The sequence below is a fragment of the Myotis nattereri genome (genome assembly GCF_964212035.1).
Source record: "Myotis nattereri genome assembly, chromosome: 16".
In the NCBI taxonomy this organism is placed as follows: Eukaryota; Metazoa; Chordata; class Mammalia; order Chiroptera; family Vespertilionidae; genus Myotis; species Myotis nattereri.
The window spans coordinates 35,644,663-35,661,994 of record NC_138091.1 but is presented as its reverse complement, the minus strand read 5'-3'; the positions used below and the strand labels follow the sequence as shown (position 1 = coordinate 35,661,994).

General features: G+C 38.1%; 1 protein-coding gene across 1 annotated transcript in view; it reads left to right on the top strand.

Annotated features, from left to right (window-relative positions):
* The window catches only part of VMP1 (vacuole membrane protein 1), a 102,191-nt gene extending 84,859 nt beyond the window's left edge, over positions 1-17,332 (top strand). Inside the window, exons 12-13 of the mRNA XM_081109040.1 lie at positions 13,872-13,974; positions 14,971-17,332. Coding sequence (XP_080965166.1) covers positions 13,872-13,974; positions 14,971-15,114 — 247 coding nt within the window. The 3' untranslated portion in view covers positions 15,115-17,332. The remainder of the gene's footprint in view (positions 1-13,871; positions 13,975-14,970) is intronic.

Below are 17,332 nucleotides of genomic sequence, written 5' to 3'. Positions count from 1 at the left end.
TGTTATTTTATTTCATTTCATTTTAGTTTTTATAAGAGTGTATTTAAGCCAAACTGATGACATGTGCCTAGGGGCAAGATCTCAAATGCTCTGGAGAATAACAGTTTTGCAGCTTCTTTTATGCATTTGAAGTTCTAAACATTACTGTAATTTTAAATGTAAATGATTCTCCTCAGAAATAATAATTAGTCGATTAATTTTTGGACGGTGCTGGAAAATAATTGCCAGTGTCATTAGGTTTAGGGAAAGGTATTCTGTTATCCATTCCTAAATCAGAGGGTTTGTCTAGTTATGTATGGAAATCTGAACAGATGTAACGAATCAGTTAGATATTCTGAGAGAGATTAGAATACAAATAACAGCTTTGAGAAAAAGCTTTTTGGTTTATGGGATGTTTGGCAGGAGGACAGAAAGAAGGTTCTGAAAGAACGAGTAGGCATGTAGTGGAGTTTTTCACTCCTTGGCATCCTGGGTTGAAATAAGTCAAGGGACAGAACCAAGAACCAGGGAACTTTAGAGCTTCAAAGGCATCATATTTATTGCTGTCTTCTTTTTTTCATTAAGATTTAAACTGATTTTTATTTAGACTTTATCTTATGAGAGAAACCTAGACATGTTTCTTAAAGAGAACCAAGTGTAACTTTAAAATCATGATTAAGATGACATGTCCGGTATTCTCACTAAAGAAAGATGAGAATTTCCAGAAAATAACATTAAGCGTATGACCCGTAACAAACCATATGCAGAACATTGGCTCATTGTCAGGTTGCCAGTGTCTTATTAGAAGACAAAGTCCCCAGTTTTACCACACAAGAAAGTTTCCATAACTCAATCACTGAACTTGCAGGGGGAGGGGTTGGCTGAAGCAGGGACTTTTTACCAGATACAGAATGTTCCATGCTCTTCTTTGCTGTCTCCTGTTTCTGAGTTAACTTAATGTTTGACCTCAGAGTCTGACTTGCCTGTGGCAAGAGAGATCATTTTAACCAGGGAGTAATTAATGTTTGAATCTTAATACTGTTTCTTGCTCCTCACTCTATAACAAGTGGTCAGAATGACCTAACGTTGGCCTGGACATTTTCCTCTACAGAAAAAAAAACCTGTCCTTTCATTTTAAAATATAAAATAGTTCATGTACTTGATTCTCTTTTACTTTGATCATTGTAGAACAATCAGGAAAAGTTATGGGAGTGTGGAACACAAATATTTGTATTAACTGGAAAAGGATACATGGACCCTATTTAAGACCCAGCTACTGAGATTGTTATACACACTGATTTCATGATCATCTTCTGTGATTTAGGTAGTGTTAAAAAAACAGACAACAGGCCTTACATGGAGTCACTTGTGTTAACTCCACAATACAAACTGAGACTTAATACCTAACTTAATGACAGTTTCAACCTCTCCCAGGAGTGGACTCTTAAACCAGTCGATCTGTAATTACTTGGTCAGCACTAGTGAGGTAATCTGCTTGCTGGACCCCTGCTGTCCCCCAAAGGAAGGTGACCTCACACTCCTTGCTGGTAACTTCCTTGTCCTCTCCTGCCTATAAAAGACTTCCTTCATTTTATACAGCTCTTCAGAGCTCCATTCTATCTGCTAATGGGATGCTGCCTGACCCATGCCTCATGGAATAAAGCCAATAAGATCTTTAAAATTTAGTCAATTGAGCCGAAACCGGTTTGGCTCAGTGGATAGAGCGTCGGCCTGCGGACTGAAAGGTCCCAGGTTCGATTCCGATCAAGGGCATGTACCTGGGTTGCGCGCATATCTCCAGTAGGAGATGTGCAGGAGGCAGCTGATCGATGTTTCTCTCTCATCAATGTTTCTAACTCTCTATCTCTCTCCCTTCCTCTCTGTAAAAAATCAATAAAATATATAAAAAAATAAAATAAAATAAAATTTAGTCAATTGAACTTTGTTTCGTAACAGTAGAAAACTCTTTCCTTTTCATGTCCTCTTCATATAGTTCATCTTCTCTTTTGACTCTTAACTCTTCTATGTTTGTTGCTGATATTGGGAGGCAGCATAGTTAAAGGTTAAAGAGGAATTCTGGAGTTAAACTGTTTAGATGAGAAATTGGCATTGTATTAGGAGGTTACTGTTAACCATAATTAGAGCATCTCTGTAGAATGTTGAAAACAAACTCAGTTAAGTGTTCTGTAAATATTTGTTGGCTTCATTAATTCATTTGTTCATTATTAGGAGAGACCTCTTTGTATTATAGACTGAAGGAAAGACTAGTGAAAAGCTAGAGATGGAAAATACAAATTAAAAAAAGGAAGGGTTGCCTTGACCAGTGTGCTCAATGGTAGAGCATCAACCCATGAACCAGGAGATTGTGGTTCGATTCCTGGTCAGGGCACATGCCCAGGTTGTGGACTCCATCCTCCTTAGGGGGCATGTAGGAGGCAGCTGATTGATGTTTCTCTCTTATCATTGATGTTTCTCTCTCTCCCTCCCTCTCCCTTCCTCTCTCTGAAATCAATAAAAACATTTTTTAAAAACAATAAAAAACAAACATTTTTTAAAAGGGAGGGTGTGGGTAGAAAATTTGCATTTAGTGATCACCCACTGTTCCAGAGTTAGAGAAAGAGGTAATCTGCTTGAACTTGAAAATTTGGACAAGAGAATCAGTTTCAAATGGCTGCTTTGTGAATTTAGTAAGGGGTCAGCATGAATTCTTTCTGTCCACGCTCCTCTCATTCATTCGTGTATGTTCCTGGCATAACTGAAACTAGTTACTACCCATGTTACTTTCAGTGAGAAACCTACCGGTTTTGTTTTGTGGGTATAAATATATCTTTTTCTCTCATCATCCTACTAGATTAAGTTCTTTGAGAGCGGAACTCATTACTTTTTTTTTCTTAGTAATCTACATATAGTGATTTTCAGCCTAAGTAATAATAATTGAAATAATTGGATTGTTCTTAAATGTTATTGAGTTCCAATCAATACTATCACTTTTTTATCCACTCAGCATCACACCGCTTTGAATAATCTAAAAGACATGTCACCTTAAATTTAAAATTCTGCAAACTATTCTTGACCTTTAGTGGTCCCTAGTGCTGATTTTATTCTTATAATTCAATGGATCTTCAAGCCAGCCACAGATTGATTGATTGGTCACCATATAAAGCTCCTCTAATCTGTTATTTTCTCTAACTAAAATCAGTTGATTTTTTTCTGAACTATAAAGCTCTTTTTATTAAAGTATAGTTGACATGCAGTATTATTCATTTCAGGGGTATAACATAGTGAGATTTCACATTTATACATCTTACAAAGTGATCACCACAAAAAATCCACTATCCATCTGTTGCCGTACAAAGTTATTGTAATATATTGGCTGTATTCCCTATGTTGTACTTTAGGGACTTAGTTGTAAGTTTTTACCTCTTAATCCTCTTCACCTTTGTGCCTGTAAGCCCACCGCCCAGCCCTCTATCTGTTTTTCTGTGTAAAAATCTGTTTGTTTTGTTTGTTCATTTGTTTAGTTTTTTAGATTCCACACATAAATGAAATGATAAAAGTATTTGTCTCTCTGACTATTTCACTTAGCATCATACCCTCTAGGTCTATTCATGTCACAAATAGCAAGACTTAATTCTTTTTCATGACTGAGTAATATTCCTCTGTGTGTGTGATATGTATATATGTATATATGTGTGTGTGTATGTATGTATGTATTCACTTCTTCTTTATCCATTCACCTATTGAATACACCTAAGTTGCTTCCATATATTGGCTATTATAAATAATACTTCGGTGAACATAGGGGTGCATATATCTTTTTTAATTCGTGTTTCATTTTCTTCAGAAAAGTACCCAGAAGTGGAATTGCTGGATCTTTCTTTGTCTCTTATTATAGCTTTTGTTTTAAAGTTTATTTTGTCTGATACTTTAACACATTTTGTTTTGACAACCAATCACTTTTACTTGATTCTTATAGACCACTCCTTTAGCTCTGCCTCATTCATTAACATAAATGCCTGCTTGACTCCTGCTCAAGTCTAAATTCTGAAATGAAGTTTTGTTCCAAAAGCTTCCCTTTAATGATAGCATATTTCACAGAGTAGCTGCTAATTATAAGGAGGTCTTCCCTTCATTCTAACTCTTACAGAAATCAATTCCAAATGTTCAAAAGCAAGGATAATTACAAATCCTTTTTTTGAAAGATGCCTGTAATAGGAATAATGTTGTAAGGCAGTAGCAACAATACACCTAATGTTTCTATGTAAAGCAGTGGTCTTCCTTCTGCCCAGCCACTTAGAAAGGGAGGGTGTCATGTGTTTATAATACTGCTTTAGCACACAATGGACTAACTTGAGTACAAAAGAGGTTTTAATAATTTGAAAGGGGCACAGATGTGAATGAAATTCAAGACGTTTTAATTCCAAATCCTGAAGTTGAATCACAACTTATCTTAAATGGTGCTGGAGGCTATCAACCCAAACTTATATAGATGAGAAAGCCATAGGTTGTTTATTTATTGCATAGGTTTTATTCTGAATTTATTTTATTGAGGTATCTTGCAAGATCCAGAGATGTAAAGGAACTTGGTTTGGGGCGGGCTACTACATTTCAGATCCAAATGCAAGTAGAATACACCAGTTACCAATTTTTGTTATCAGCCTCAAAAATTGAAATTCCCCATCAAGCTGTAACTGGTTTGGCTCAGTGGATAGAACGTCAGCCTGCGGACTCAAGGGTCCCAGGTTCGATTCCGGTCAAGGGCATGTACCTTGGTTGCGGGCACATCCCCAGTAGGGGGTGTGCAGGAGGCAGCTGATCGATGTTTCTCTCTCATCAATGTTTCTAACTCTCTATCCCTCTTCCTTCCTCTCTGTAAAAAAATCAATAAAATATATTTTAAAAAAAATAAAAAAGAAATTCCCCATCAAGTTAAATGGAAAAATTAATAACACTTTCATTCAAGTCACACAGGAGTACTGGATCCATTTTTACTAGGTTAAATATAAGTTGATTTTCAGGTAGCACCAGTTCATTTACTTGTCATATTCCTGGGTTTATTTGATATCAGTTTGTTTTTCTTTTTGTCCTATTTGTTTTCTCTAATCTCTGAGGACTAAAAGGCTATAATCATCATGGAAATCAGCCTGATGGCCTTTGGCTTATTCGGATTGCATCATAAATTCCCCCTCCCCTCTCTCCAGGGCATTCTACCTTAGGAGGAAAGTTTCATTTTCAGGGTAATCTATCACTGTTGAACCAGGCCAGGAGTCTGAGATCCATTCTGAGTCACCATGAATAGAACTCTAGTACTGGTTGGGCCCCAGGGAAACTGGTGGTTAAATACTGTGAGAACCTTTATCAGACAGGAAATGACAACTCATTAAAATACTAACCGTTAAGCCTGTTTAGATCACTGCCTACGGGGTGGGGAGAAAAATTTAACTCTGTAGTGTTTGACTAAAGTGTGTACATTTCTGAAAACAGAATTATTTTATTTATAAGACTGTTATCAAGAAAGAAAATTTCTAGTCAGTCATGTTGCTAAAGTTCTGCCAAACTGTCATTGCCTCTTTTGTACAAAAGATGTAGTGGGGGTGGGAAGAGAAGGGGCTTTTATTTCATCCCTGAAAGTATATCCTACCTAGAGGCACCATAATTGTACAGATTAGTCTCTTTAGGAGAAGAGGCGTCTGTTGGCTTTTCTGGTTGGGGCTCTCCTCCTGTGCTCCTGAGCCAAATCTCAATTGATAGAAGATTTCTCTGGAGTCGGAGGATAAATTTGATGTTTTGATAGACTATAATAATCCTCAATTAACCAAGAAAATTTTTAAAGATCCTGATATTCCTTTGAAAAACAAGTTTTAACTGTGGACACAGTCCCTTGAAGTTTGGCTTTCCAGATTCTTTTCTTTTTCTTTTTTTTATTGATTTCAGAGAAGGAGAGAGATAGAAACATCAATGATGAGAGAGAATCATCAACTGGGGACTGAGCCTGCAATCCGGCATATGCCCTTGAACAGAATCGAACCCGGGACCCTTCAGTCTGAAGGCCAAGGCTCTACCCTCCAAACCGATTAGGGCGCTTTCCAGATTCTTAAGGGCCCTCTTCATAATGGCCTATTAGAAGAATGAGTGAAAAAGAGACAGATGGTCCACATCTTTGTAGAAATATATCTTTTATTTCCTCTAATATATTACCTAACAATCCTGCATTGAGTTGGTCTTCTAATTAAGTCTTAAAATATTTTTTACCTTTTGGGAACAAAGTGTAATATTTGTACACTTTACAGTTTAGCTTCATGGTAATATTAGTACTTCTATTTATATTTATTTTGATCTTTGTTATTTCTTTGTGTGTGTTTTTATAACATATATAACATTATCATGGTAGCACATATATATAACATTTACATATATATATATGGAAGAGTAGGAAGTCCACAATACAAAGGGGGCTTACGATAAGCATGTTGCAATTTATTATGTTTTTTCTATCTCCATTAATCAGATTTATAGCATGTAATTCCTAGTTTTAACTAAACTAACCCTCACAAACAGGCAGTGAATTAAAGAGTTTCCTATAAATAAACAATAGAAGGAAGATAATACTAATAATGAACTCACAAGAAACAGCAAAAAAAGCATTGATATTTCACCTACTCCTAGTACATGTCTATAGGAATCGGCCAAAACAATCTTAATAAAGGACAAGTGTATAATATGCCTCAAATATCACTAATGGTAGCATGAAAGCTATGATAATTAGTAATGCATTTAATGTAATTTTTAGCCCTGGCTGGTGTGGCTCAGTTAGTTGGAGCATCTTCCAATGTACCAGAAGATCCCCGGTCCAGTTCTCGGTCAGGGCACGAACCTAGGTTGCGGATTCGATCCCAAGCCAGGGAAGTACACCCGTGTTTCTCTTTCACTTCCATGTTTCTCTCTCCCCGCTTCCCCCTTCCTTTATTACTTAAAAATAATAAAGTAATAATTTATAGAAGAGGGTAGAGGGGAAGTAAATGGTGATGGAAGGAGACTTGACTTGGGGTGGTGAACACAAAGCAACACATAGCCCGGCCAGTGTGGTTCAGTGGTTGAGTGTCAATCTATGAACCAGGAGGTCACAGTTCTAGTCCCGGTTAGGCCATATGCCCAGGTTGAGGACTCATTCCCTAGTAGAGGGCATGCAGGAGGTAACTGATCAATGATTCTCTCTCATCATTGATGTTTCTATCTCTCCCTCTCTGAAATCAATAAAAAAATATATTTTTAAAAACAAAACAACAAAATATATATATATAGATGATGCATTATAGAATTGTACACTTGTAACCTATATAATTTTATAACCAATATCATCCCAATAAATTCAATAAATTTTTAAAAAATAAAGTAATAATTTAAATTTTTTTCAACTTTTTTGTATACTTTTAAATTTGTTTTTGTGCACTTTACTGTTTACATAAGTATTATATACCATACATCAAAAACATTTTTAGACTATTGATCTGCCAGTGGTCAGCAAACTCATTAGTCAACAGAGCCAAATATCAACAGTACAACGATTGAAATTTCTTTTGAGAGCCACATTTTTTAAACTTAAACTGTATAGGTAGGTACATTGTTATTAACTTAATTAGGGTACTCCTAAGGCTTAGGAAGAGAGCCGCATGTGGCTCGCGAGCCGCAGTTTGCCGACCACGGATCTAGACTCCTTTGCCTTTAAAAGCCACTGTCAGAAAGTACCAGTCATCATCGGTAGTCTGCTTCAAAAGATCTCTGTTATACTTTTTGAATTATAGCAGCAGGAGAATTGATTAAATCCTCTCCTTACTTTCTTTTTGTACTATTCCTGCCTTGAATCTTAGTCTAAAGGCATTTTCTCATATTTTTACGTTTTCAAAGGTTTAATCACACCCGAGACCAGCGATTTTCAACCTCTTTTCATCTCATGGCACACATAAACTAATTACTAAAAATCTGCAGCGCAGCAAAAAATACTTTTTTTTCAGCGGTTGGAGCACTGACCCTTGGATTGAAGGGTCCCAGGTTCAGTTCCCGTCAAGGGCACATACTTGGGTTGCAGGCTCGATCCCCAGCCTGGTTGGGGCATGGGTGAGAGGCAACCAATCTGTGTGCCTCTCTCACATCGATGTTTCTCTCTCCCTCCCTCCCCCCTTCCCCTCTCATCTCTCTCTAAATATCAATGGAAAAATGTCCTCCAGTGGGGATTAACAACAACCAAAAAATAGATATAACTTTGACTCATTCACACCGAACAGCTATTGTGTTGGCTGTTGTCATCTTTTTATTTGACAATCTAAGGGCTTAAAAGAGGTCAGTGCCCCTGACTAACTAGCCATGTACTGCATGTTTTAAAAATTCTTGCAGCACACCGGTTGAAAATCGCTGCCCTAGCCTAGACAATATGATTCATCATCAGAGGCATGTTACATAAATTAGTCTCAAAGTACTTCACAGTGAACCAAAGGTAAAAAAACATTGTGCCCACATTTTCTTCTAAGAAAGATAAAGGCTCGTTACCTTACAACCTTACTAGGAACCCATGTCAGACAGCATGTTTTCTGGAAAGCCAGTGAAATGTACATGATCACATTAATGCTAAAATCCTCAAAAAAGTGGTTAAGAAAGGAACAAAGCCTGCATTAAATACAAGTTTACTTTATTAATTCCCATTTAATTCTCTTAAGCATTTCAGCTGCTTAACTTTTATATAGGCCCTGTGTAAATAGAGCTAAACCATAAGACAAATCAGTTTTTTTAAGATCATGTTATTTCTTGTTATTAAGCATTGTGCCCGGTTTTATGATGACACATAGTACCAAAATACACACCTGGCTGGAAAAATCCAAACAGAATCAGAATCAGGGACAGGAAAACTTCCGGTCTTCCAATAGCAAGTCCCAATTTGATGACTATCTGTACGATGAAAAAGAGATTCAAAGCAAATCACATGGTGTGTTGCTTACTAGTATATTAGTATCTGGTGAACCTAGTTTGAGAGTTACACAATTTGAAAGGAGTCCCTTGAAAACAGGAGGAATCATGAATTTTTGGAATGGGTGTGTGCTTAGGACTAACCAACAAATGAAAGTGTAAGCTTTGTGGAAAAACTAGCACAGTGATGGTGAACCTATGACACGCGTGTCAAAGGTGACACATGAACTCATTTTTTTGGTTGATTTTTCTTTGTTAAATGGCATTTAAATATATAAAATAAATATCAAAAATATAAGTCTTTGTTTTACTGTGGTTGCAAATATCAAAAAATTTCTATATGTGACACGACACCAGAGTTAAGTTAGGGTTTTTCAAAATGCTGACACGCCGAGCTCAAAAGGTTCGCCATCACTGGACTAGAGTAATCACACCACCCACTCTCCATGCAGCCTCTGCCGACTGTGATCTTCATCTGGAAGGTTTTCTGAGTTTTGTGGGTACAGAGAATAATGCAGACCTTCCTAATGGACCAATATGAGGAGAATTAAAAATACAGATTTCTGTCCAGCTGGTGTGGCTCAGTGGTTGAGCGTCAACCTATGAACCAGGAGGTCATGGTTCAATTCCCAGGCAGGGCACATGCCAGATTTTGGGCGTGGTCCCCAGTGTGGGGCATGCAGGAGGCAGCTGATCAATGATTCTCTCTCATCATTGATGTTTCTATCTCCCTCTCCCTTCCTCTCTGAGATCAATAAAAATACATATTTTAAAAAATGCAGATTTCTTATCAGATAAGTGATTTCCGGAAGCAGAGTCACATATGTATTAAAAACTATTTAAATATAATAGCTTTTGTTTGCATATTCATTCAGGGCCCTTGACAGAATTTTGTGAAAAGTTTGTCCTGTTTTAACACATCCTTAGGTATGTAAAAGCACAGCAAAATACTGTTCTCACGAAACCACTTCTGAGCTCTGGCTGGGTTTAGACTTCTGTGGTTTTTTTCCTTTACTTTTTTCCTGGACTTTTGTTTGCATTTTCTTAGGGGTTTTTGTTTGTTTGTTTACTTTCCTTTATTAAAATCCATAACAAAAGTTCAAAAATTGCCATCAGATTAATTTGTTGGAAATTTATTTTTTCATGAGTTATATTATCTGAAAAATGTGTGTGCCAGGAATATAAGTTTTCAAGATATTACTGTCACAAAGCTTTTTCTACCCACCGTGTTGTAGGTTTACAGCAAGGATAAGCAGATGAGATCAATTTCTGTTTCTTTTCTTTCTTTCTTTTTTTCTTTACTTTATTTACAGCTTCCTCACTGAGATAAAGTGGCTATTTACAAGGCTAAGTGAAGCATATTTTAGTCCAACAGTTGACTGTAAAATAGGTCTGTGTGTTGGTTCTCCTATTATATATTCTTCTGTATCACAAAACTGCAAGAACTTTGAATTTACTCAGCACACAAAGGACTTCCCCACTCACTGTGGGCTGAGATGAGAGTTCCCAGCCAAGTGCACAGGGTCTCTGAGTTGAACGGCTTTCAGAGAGTGGCATTTAAGCTATTTCCTAAGCCAACTACAAAAAACACCCAACTGTACTGCAGGTTACTCCTCCAGCTGCCGCCCCACTCCCATATATGCCTTAAATTAACCTTTAACCTTAAATGTCAGAATGGACTCTCACTTTTGTCTGCTGCTTGACTATCACTGGAAAGATGAAGCTGTAGGCTAGCATTATTATTTGTCTTAAATGCATGTTAATAGTGACAGCTGTGGTTTCAATTTTTATCTAGTCCATTACTAAAATAGTTGTAGTGTTAATTAAGAAAACCCTAGTATAAGAGTGCCTTGTATAAGCTGAGACATCTGCTCTATGTCATGGTTTGTAGAGATAGAGAAATGAAAATAAAACTAAAATTTTGATTAATATATAAAGTGGATTAAGAGGAATCTGATCATTGGTTATATAACACTTAAAACCAAAATATGTTAACTTTTTTAAGGTTTATTCAGATCATGTGGCATCTGTTCATAATGGTGATTAATATGTTGCTATGAAAACTTTTAATTTCTCTATTTTCAGCTATTTTCCTAGTCTCTTATGAGAAACTGAAGCTCCCACCCCACCACCAAGAATTCTCCAAAACATAGTAATACCATAGCAACTTGAAAAATTAATCTCAGCATCAGCCCAAGATAATTTTTTTTTTTTTTTTGCCCAAGATAATTCTTGGAAAGTTGCCTATCATGTAAATATATAAGGACATATATTCTCCATCAGCTAAAGTGGATTTCCAATGGCAAATTATTTATCTTTCCAAATTCTTTTGAAGAGGGTCTTGAATGATTGCCAGGCCCTCCCTCATTTTTCTCAACAACAAAAACAAAAAATTAGACCATTCATCGCATTTGGTTCTTAATTTTCTCTGTAAATAATTACTTGACCCTGGATCCCAAGTATGATTTGAGGCAAATTGTAAACCATATTTGTACTCACTTCCATTCAGAAGGTAGAGGTCTGGAGAAAGACCAAGGCACATGTAATGGCCCAGCTGATGTGGCTCAGTGGTTGAATGTCGACCTGTGAACCAAGAGGTCATAGGTTCGATTCCTGGTCAGGGCACATACCCAATGGGGGTGAGGGTGGAGGGTGTAGGAGGCAACTGATGTTTCTATCTCTCTGTCCCTCTCCCTTCTCTCTCTCTAAGATCAGTAAAGGTATATTAAAAATAATTTTGTAAAAAAGACACATGTAATGGAATCCAGCACCTATAGGACATCAAAAAGGGAAATTTCAAGTCATTTCTTATACACCCTAGCTGTTTACATTAGCATACAATCATTTCAGCCTTTCTAAATGAAAGAGTTTTTTTCACATTTTAAAAAATTAAATAATGGCTTGACTTGGGAATTTAATGACATAGGTATTAAGTGTGAATGAACCAATTTCTGAAGGAAATGTCTTATAAATCTGCAGTCTTCAAAGCCAGTCTTTGTATACTTCACTAGAATTTTTCTCTTTTGTATTCATGTGGTTTGTTTCAAGTGTAAATGGTGAGGTATTTGCATTCCCTTTGCATTATATAAAGAACTACCCAAGGAAAATCTCTCTTTTAAAGAGAAAATTTGTAGTACTATTGTTGCCCCTTCTTGTCAGAATCAGCAGTAAAAACAGAAACAGCTCAGACTCAGCTCTTCTGGTGTATCCCACAAGTGCAAGGCCACGTGAAAGTCAGTGACAGTGGACACATGATACAGTATACAGATGCTGTGGTATAGAATCGCATCCCTTAAACCTATGTAATTTTAATAACCAGTGTCACCCCCAATAAATTCAGTTTTTAAAAAAGTCAGTGAGAGAGAAACTGGGACCGTAGGTTAGGAGACTTGCCCTTCTCCATCTCAGTGTGGTCTCCTGGTCCAGTCAGTGCAGCTGGAGCCTCTGCCGCATATGTCCCTTCAGGGTTTTTAAATCATCTTCACTATTCGTAAAGGACAGCTTCACCCCCCCACCAGTCGCTCTCCTTCAATTCCTTTGGAGCATGTCTCTGTACTCCCAAAAATTAAGTATTGATTTTAAATTATTTTGTTCCCAAATCAGTGTGTGTGTGTGTGTGTGTGTGTGTGTGTGTGTGTGTGTGTGTGGAATCCCCATAATGATTCTAAGTCTCTTGTGGGCATGGACTACTCCCCCACCCCCCATAGCACCAGTTACAGTGTTGGACACAAAATAAGGACTTCATTAAGTGTTTGGTGGTTTATAGTTAAAAGGAATAAAGAAAAGTGTCAGCCAGGAGTTATATATTTGTTAGCTTCCGGTAAATAGCAAAAAAAATCTCTTCCTTTATTCCTCTGCTTTTTATTACAGAAAGCAGCAACTGAATTGTTCTAGAAATTAGGTGACGTTAATCTAATAGTTGCTGAAAAGGGAGAGCATTGGGCACATGTTGAAATACCTTTTGCTGGCCCGGGAAAGAGATTGGGCGCGTTTACCTTTTGGCCCTATTAGACTGGTGGGAAAATAAGGGGACAGAAAAATAGAGATGTTTGGTTTTCTAAGTTGCCCCAAGTTACCATTTTAAAAACCGCCTGCAAGCATTTCTGAAACGGGAGTCCGGTAGTTACAGTCACCAAACCGGTTTAACTGCACTGCCTCCCCTTGTTCTGGGTGAGAGGGAGCTCCGAGTACATAAGCTTATCAGCGATCACTATCCCACTCATCTGAGAACAAGTTGTTTAGTAATGTACCGCAGTTTCTGTGCAAACCATCTCCCATAAACCATGAAGTGATTCAAGGTTCATCGTTCCTTCTTTGTTCCTTTGTTAATCACTGACTTCTGACTAGTGGGAGGTGCCTCCCAAATTTGCTAATGCATTCTTTTTGGGAAGGGATGACGCACAGATTGTCCTAATAAGGACTTAGATTGAGAAAGTACCGCCCCCTCGGAGAAGATGGGACAAGTCAGGGAGAGGGCGGGCAGTTTCTTTTTCAACTGGGGATGACACAAGCATAAGTCATTTCCTTATTAATCGGTTCAAACCAGTTCTTACAGGAACTGGTGGTGATAAATGTGGGACTTCTCAGAAGTCATTCATTTTACGCTTTGTGCCACACCAGTGAGCAGCCTCAGCTGAGCTGGCCTCACTCTGAGGATGAACTCTTCTGCTAGAAGCAAGGAGCTGAGCTCCCAATCTCTCCCAGACGTGTTGGTGGGAGAGGCTTTTCTCCTTTATGGGGTTGTTACAGGATGAATTTTTATCCATAAAAAGAGTTCTCAAGACTTCACCAGCTCTGCTGATAGTTCTACTTGTTTTTTCTTTCTACCAGTCCCTGCTTTTTGAATCCAGGCGGTAAGTGCATTTTTCCTTAACATTTTTCCTTCTTTTCTTCCCAAATGTACCTTTTTCCTGGGGTATTGTCCCTGCCTCCAGTGCTGTCCCCGGCATAGGTCCGTCTCTGCAGAAGCCATTCCAGGAGTACCTGGAGGCCCAGCGGCAGAAGCTTCACCACCGGAGTGAAATGGGCGCACCTCAGGTGAGACTCCCCCGCTCCCCCACCGTGTGGGGCTGGAATCACGCACAGGGCTCACTGCATAGGCACAAATAGAGTGAGGTTTGTTTGCAAGTCTCCCTCACAGACGTTGAGGCTCCATGGTCTCTACTGGGAAATTTGTCAAAATCAGAACATGTAACTTCTGTTTTGTGCATCTCCCAAAGTCAAGGCTAGGGCTGGTGGGAAATAATAGATCTGTTATGTAGAATGAGTTATTGCCTTGATCTTAAATTATTTATTAGCAAGTATACTTTCTGAGTGGACTTAAAAGTTGACATTTATAGCTTCACAAAACTGAGGTCACTGGAACATCTCCCTTCATTTTTGCACTATTTTTCTTTTCAGAGGTGGGAAAATAATCATTTTTTAATAAATCAAGGCTCTTACTATAGCTGAACATAAAAACTTTAACTTAAACTAAGCCTTTTCTGTGACAAAGGGAAATGACTAGAAGAAGATGAGTAAGCAGTAGCCTGAGATGGGAAGCTTGAAGGAAGCGCAGTTGGGTTCTTTTGTTTGGTTGGTTGGTTGGTTTTGGATGACCTTATACTCTTTCTGTGGCCCTGTGCTCCCTCAACTGACCAAACATGATTTCAGAAACAGATAACATTTATGTTTTAAAAGCTGCTCCCAGTCTTGGAGCAAGAATATATAACTCTCTTGACACTGCCCTGTACAAGTGTCTGCAGACTTTATTCTTATGTAGTAAGAGATAAGGGATGGCCTCAGAGTCGCCCATTCTGAACCATATGCATCAACATGAACTTTATAGCCAACAAAGTGAAATCTTAATAACTGGGTGTAAAAGGGCCCACATGTCTATTTCAGGGTAGCTAGAGACATGAGACTTTTCATCTTTAGACTTTATAGGCTATAGGCTCCCATGGTCTCATTTTTTTCTAAAACATTGTAGATGACCCCCATCTTACTACTGAAATGAAGTGTTTCTTGTGGCTCATTCCGCATTTCTTCCTGCAGGGAGAAAACTGGTTGTCCTGGATGTTCGAGAAGTTGGTGATTGCAATGGTGTGTTACTTCATCCTGTCCATCATTAACTCCATGGCACAAAGTTATGCCAAAAGAATCCAGCAGCGGATAAAATCAGAGGAGAAAACTAAATAAGCAGGAAAAGTTTTTAACAGCAGGAACTAGAATGGATGGGTTCTGCCTTAATTGGGAGGACTCCAAACCAGGAAAAAAACTTCCCTTTTCCATCCTGTTTCGATTTAACTTTTTTTTTCCTGCAAACAGTTTAGTCCATATTTTGCACTGACATACTTTTCCTTTGTGTGTTAAGGTAAGGTGTCCACCCTCGATTCAATTCAAGTTGTATTTTAAGAGGGTGGAATGGGATGGTCAGCAGCAAGCTTAACAGGAAATGGCCTTCTATGTTACTTTCAAAAGGCCCACATAGTACAATTAGAGAATTCCAGACACCACAAAAAAAGTTCTTAAGTATGTTAACTATGTCAAGCTTTTTAAGCTTGTCACAAATGACTGCTTTGTTTTTCTAAATCATCAAAATGTATGTAAATATTAGATGGGATAACAGTCGTGCATGTCTATCATGGTACAATTTAATCTGCCATCCTGCCCAGCCCTTCCTCTCCCACCTACCAAAAAAAAAGGCCATTTTATGATGCGTTGCACACCCTCTTGGGAAATTGATCTTTAAAATTTTGAGACAGTATAAGGGAAATCTGGTTGGTGTCTCACGAATGAGCTGACACCATTTTTTATTCTGTATATTTAGAATGAAGTCATGAAAAATCTTTATAAAGACCTCTTTGATCATTCCAAAATTGTGTTCGTTTTCTTGAGCGTTTTGGTTTTTTACTTCCGAGTAGCTTCTGTCAACTGATTGGCAGCCTTGCCAAATCCACCTACAACCGTAATTTCTTAAGCCTTCTTTTATTTGCATGAAAAGAGACAACATCAATTTTTGTTGCTGGAATTGGGCAGCTAACTGCACCCCAGTGAGATGGTGCCATAAGGACGGGTGTCAGGAGGGGATTTCTTGGATTGTGAAAGCAGTAGCGATGGTAGTATGCAAGTCAAAGAACACGGGAGAGAGAAATAACTCATTTAAAAAAACTACACTTTTCTCATGTGTTAATTTTAGCTCAGCGTGTACTCTGTTTTAACAGAAATTTACTTTTATAGGTAACTTAATTTTCTTGTCCTTTTCAGTTTTGTTATTATGTGATGTTTCCTTCGGGATGTTTCAAGTTGAACTTGGTCATTTTGTTTTGCTTGAGAGGGAAATAAACAATTTCACTTTCTTCCTTTAGGAAAATTGCTACTGACATTATGTTGAGAGTAGAATTGGGTTTAAATCTCAACAGGCCAGAAATGCCTGATTTGTTTGATCAAATCCTGCCTGAATGTCTGCTTGTTTTGCCTCCCGTCGTGACATCTCCATGGCCGTACCACCTTGTCGGGTAGCTTATCAGACTGATGTTGACTGTTGAATCTCATGGCAACAGCAGTCGATGGGCTGTCTGACATTTTGGTATCTTTCATCTGACCATCCATATCAAATGTTCCCATTCAAACATCACCCAAAATCATGGTTAATGATAAAAAACAAAAACCTCTGTCCTTATGTCCAGTGGCACTGTGAGTCTTCTATGCCATGATATTGCATAGTCAAAAGGATTTTATGGGAAAATTGGGATAGTCTCCATGACCACAGCTAAGTAAATAAAGCATAAGCAACCTGCCTTGTGGGTTTTGAAAAGGTTATTGATCATTTTTTTCCATCCAGGGACTTCTAGCAGTGTGACTGTTGCCTCACTTAAAGAGCAGTGCGCCAAAGGCTTTATTTTAAACAGATTCACATTAAAATCATAATTTTTAGATTCTTTAGGGTTAGTGTAAGTTTCTAAGTCAGCTTCTGGTTGTGTTTCATCTGTTTCACCTGCATTTTACTTGGTGTTTGTGTAAAGAGAGAAAAGAGGAAAGCAAATATGAATGGTGCCACTTGTACTAAATCTTTGGGCTTTATTGGTCAATTTATTTCAGGGTAGGGGATTAGAAAAATGTGTCTTGGGCTGACGGTCTGACTTAAGGGTGACCACTTGTTCACACTCTCGAATGAAGAACAACTCTCCTTTCCTCACTGTGTGCTCAGGTGTGGCACTCCTGAGGGTCCTGCTGGCCTTGTGTTCCGTGTGGATTTGTTCCTTTCTTAGATCAAAAGTGGATGCAAACAACTACATGATCCCAGAGACATACCTACTTAATTCCAGCTGGTGAGAAACCAGAAATGTTGTAAATGGATGGTTTGATATTGCTGCAAATAAAGAAAAAGGGCCTGGGAATTCTGATTCCTTCTCTA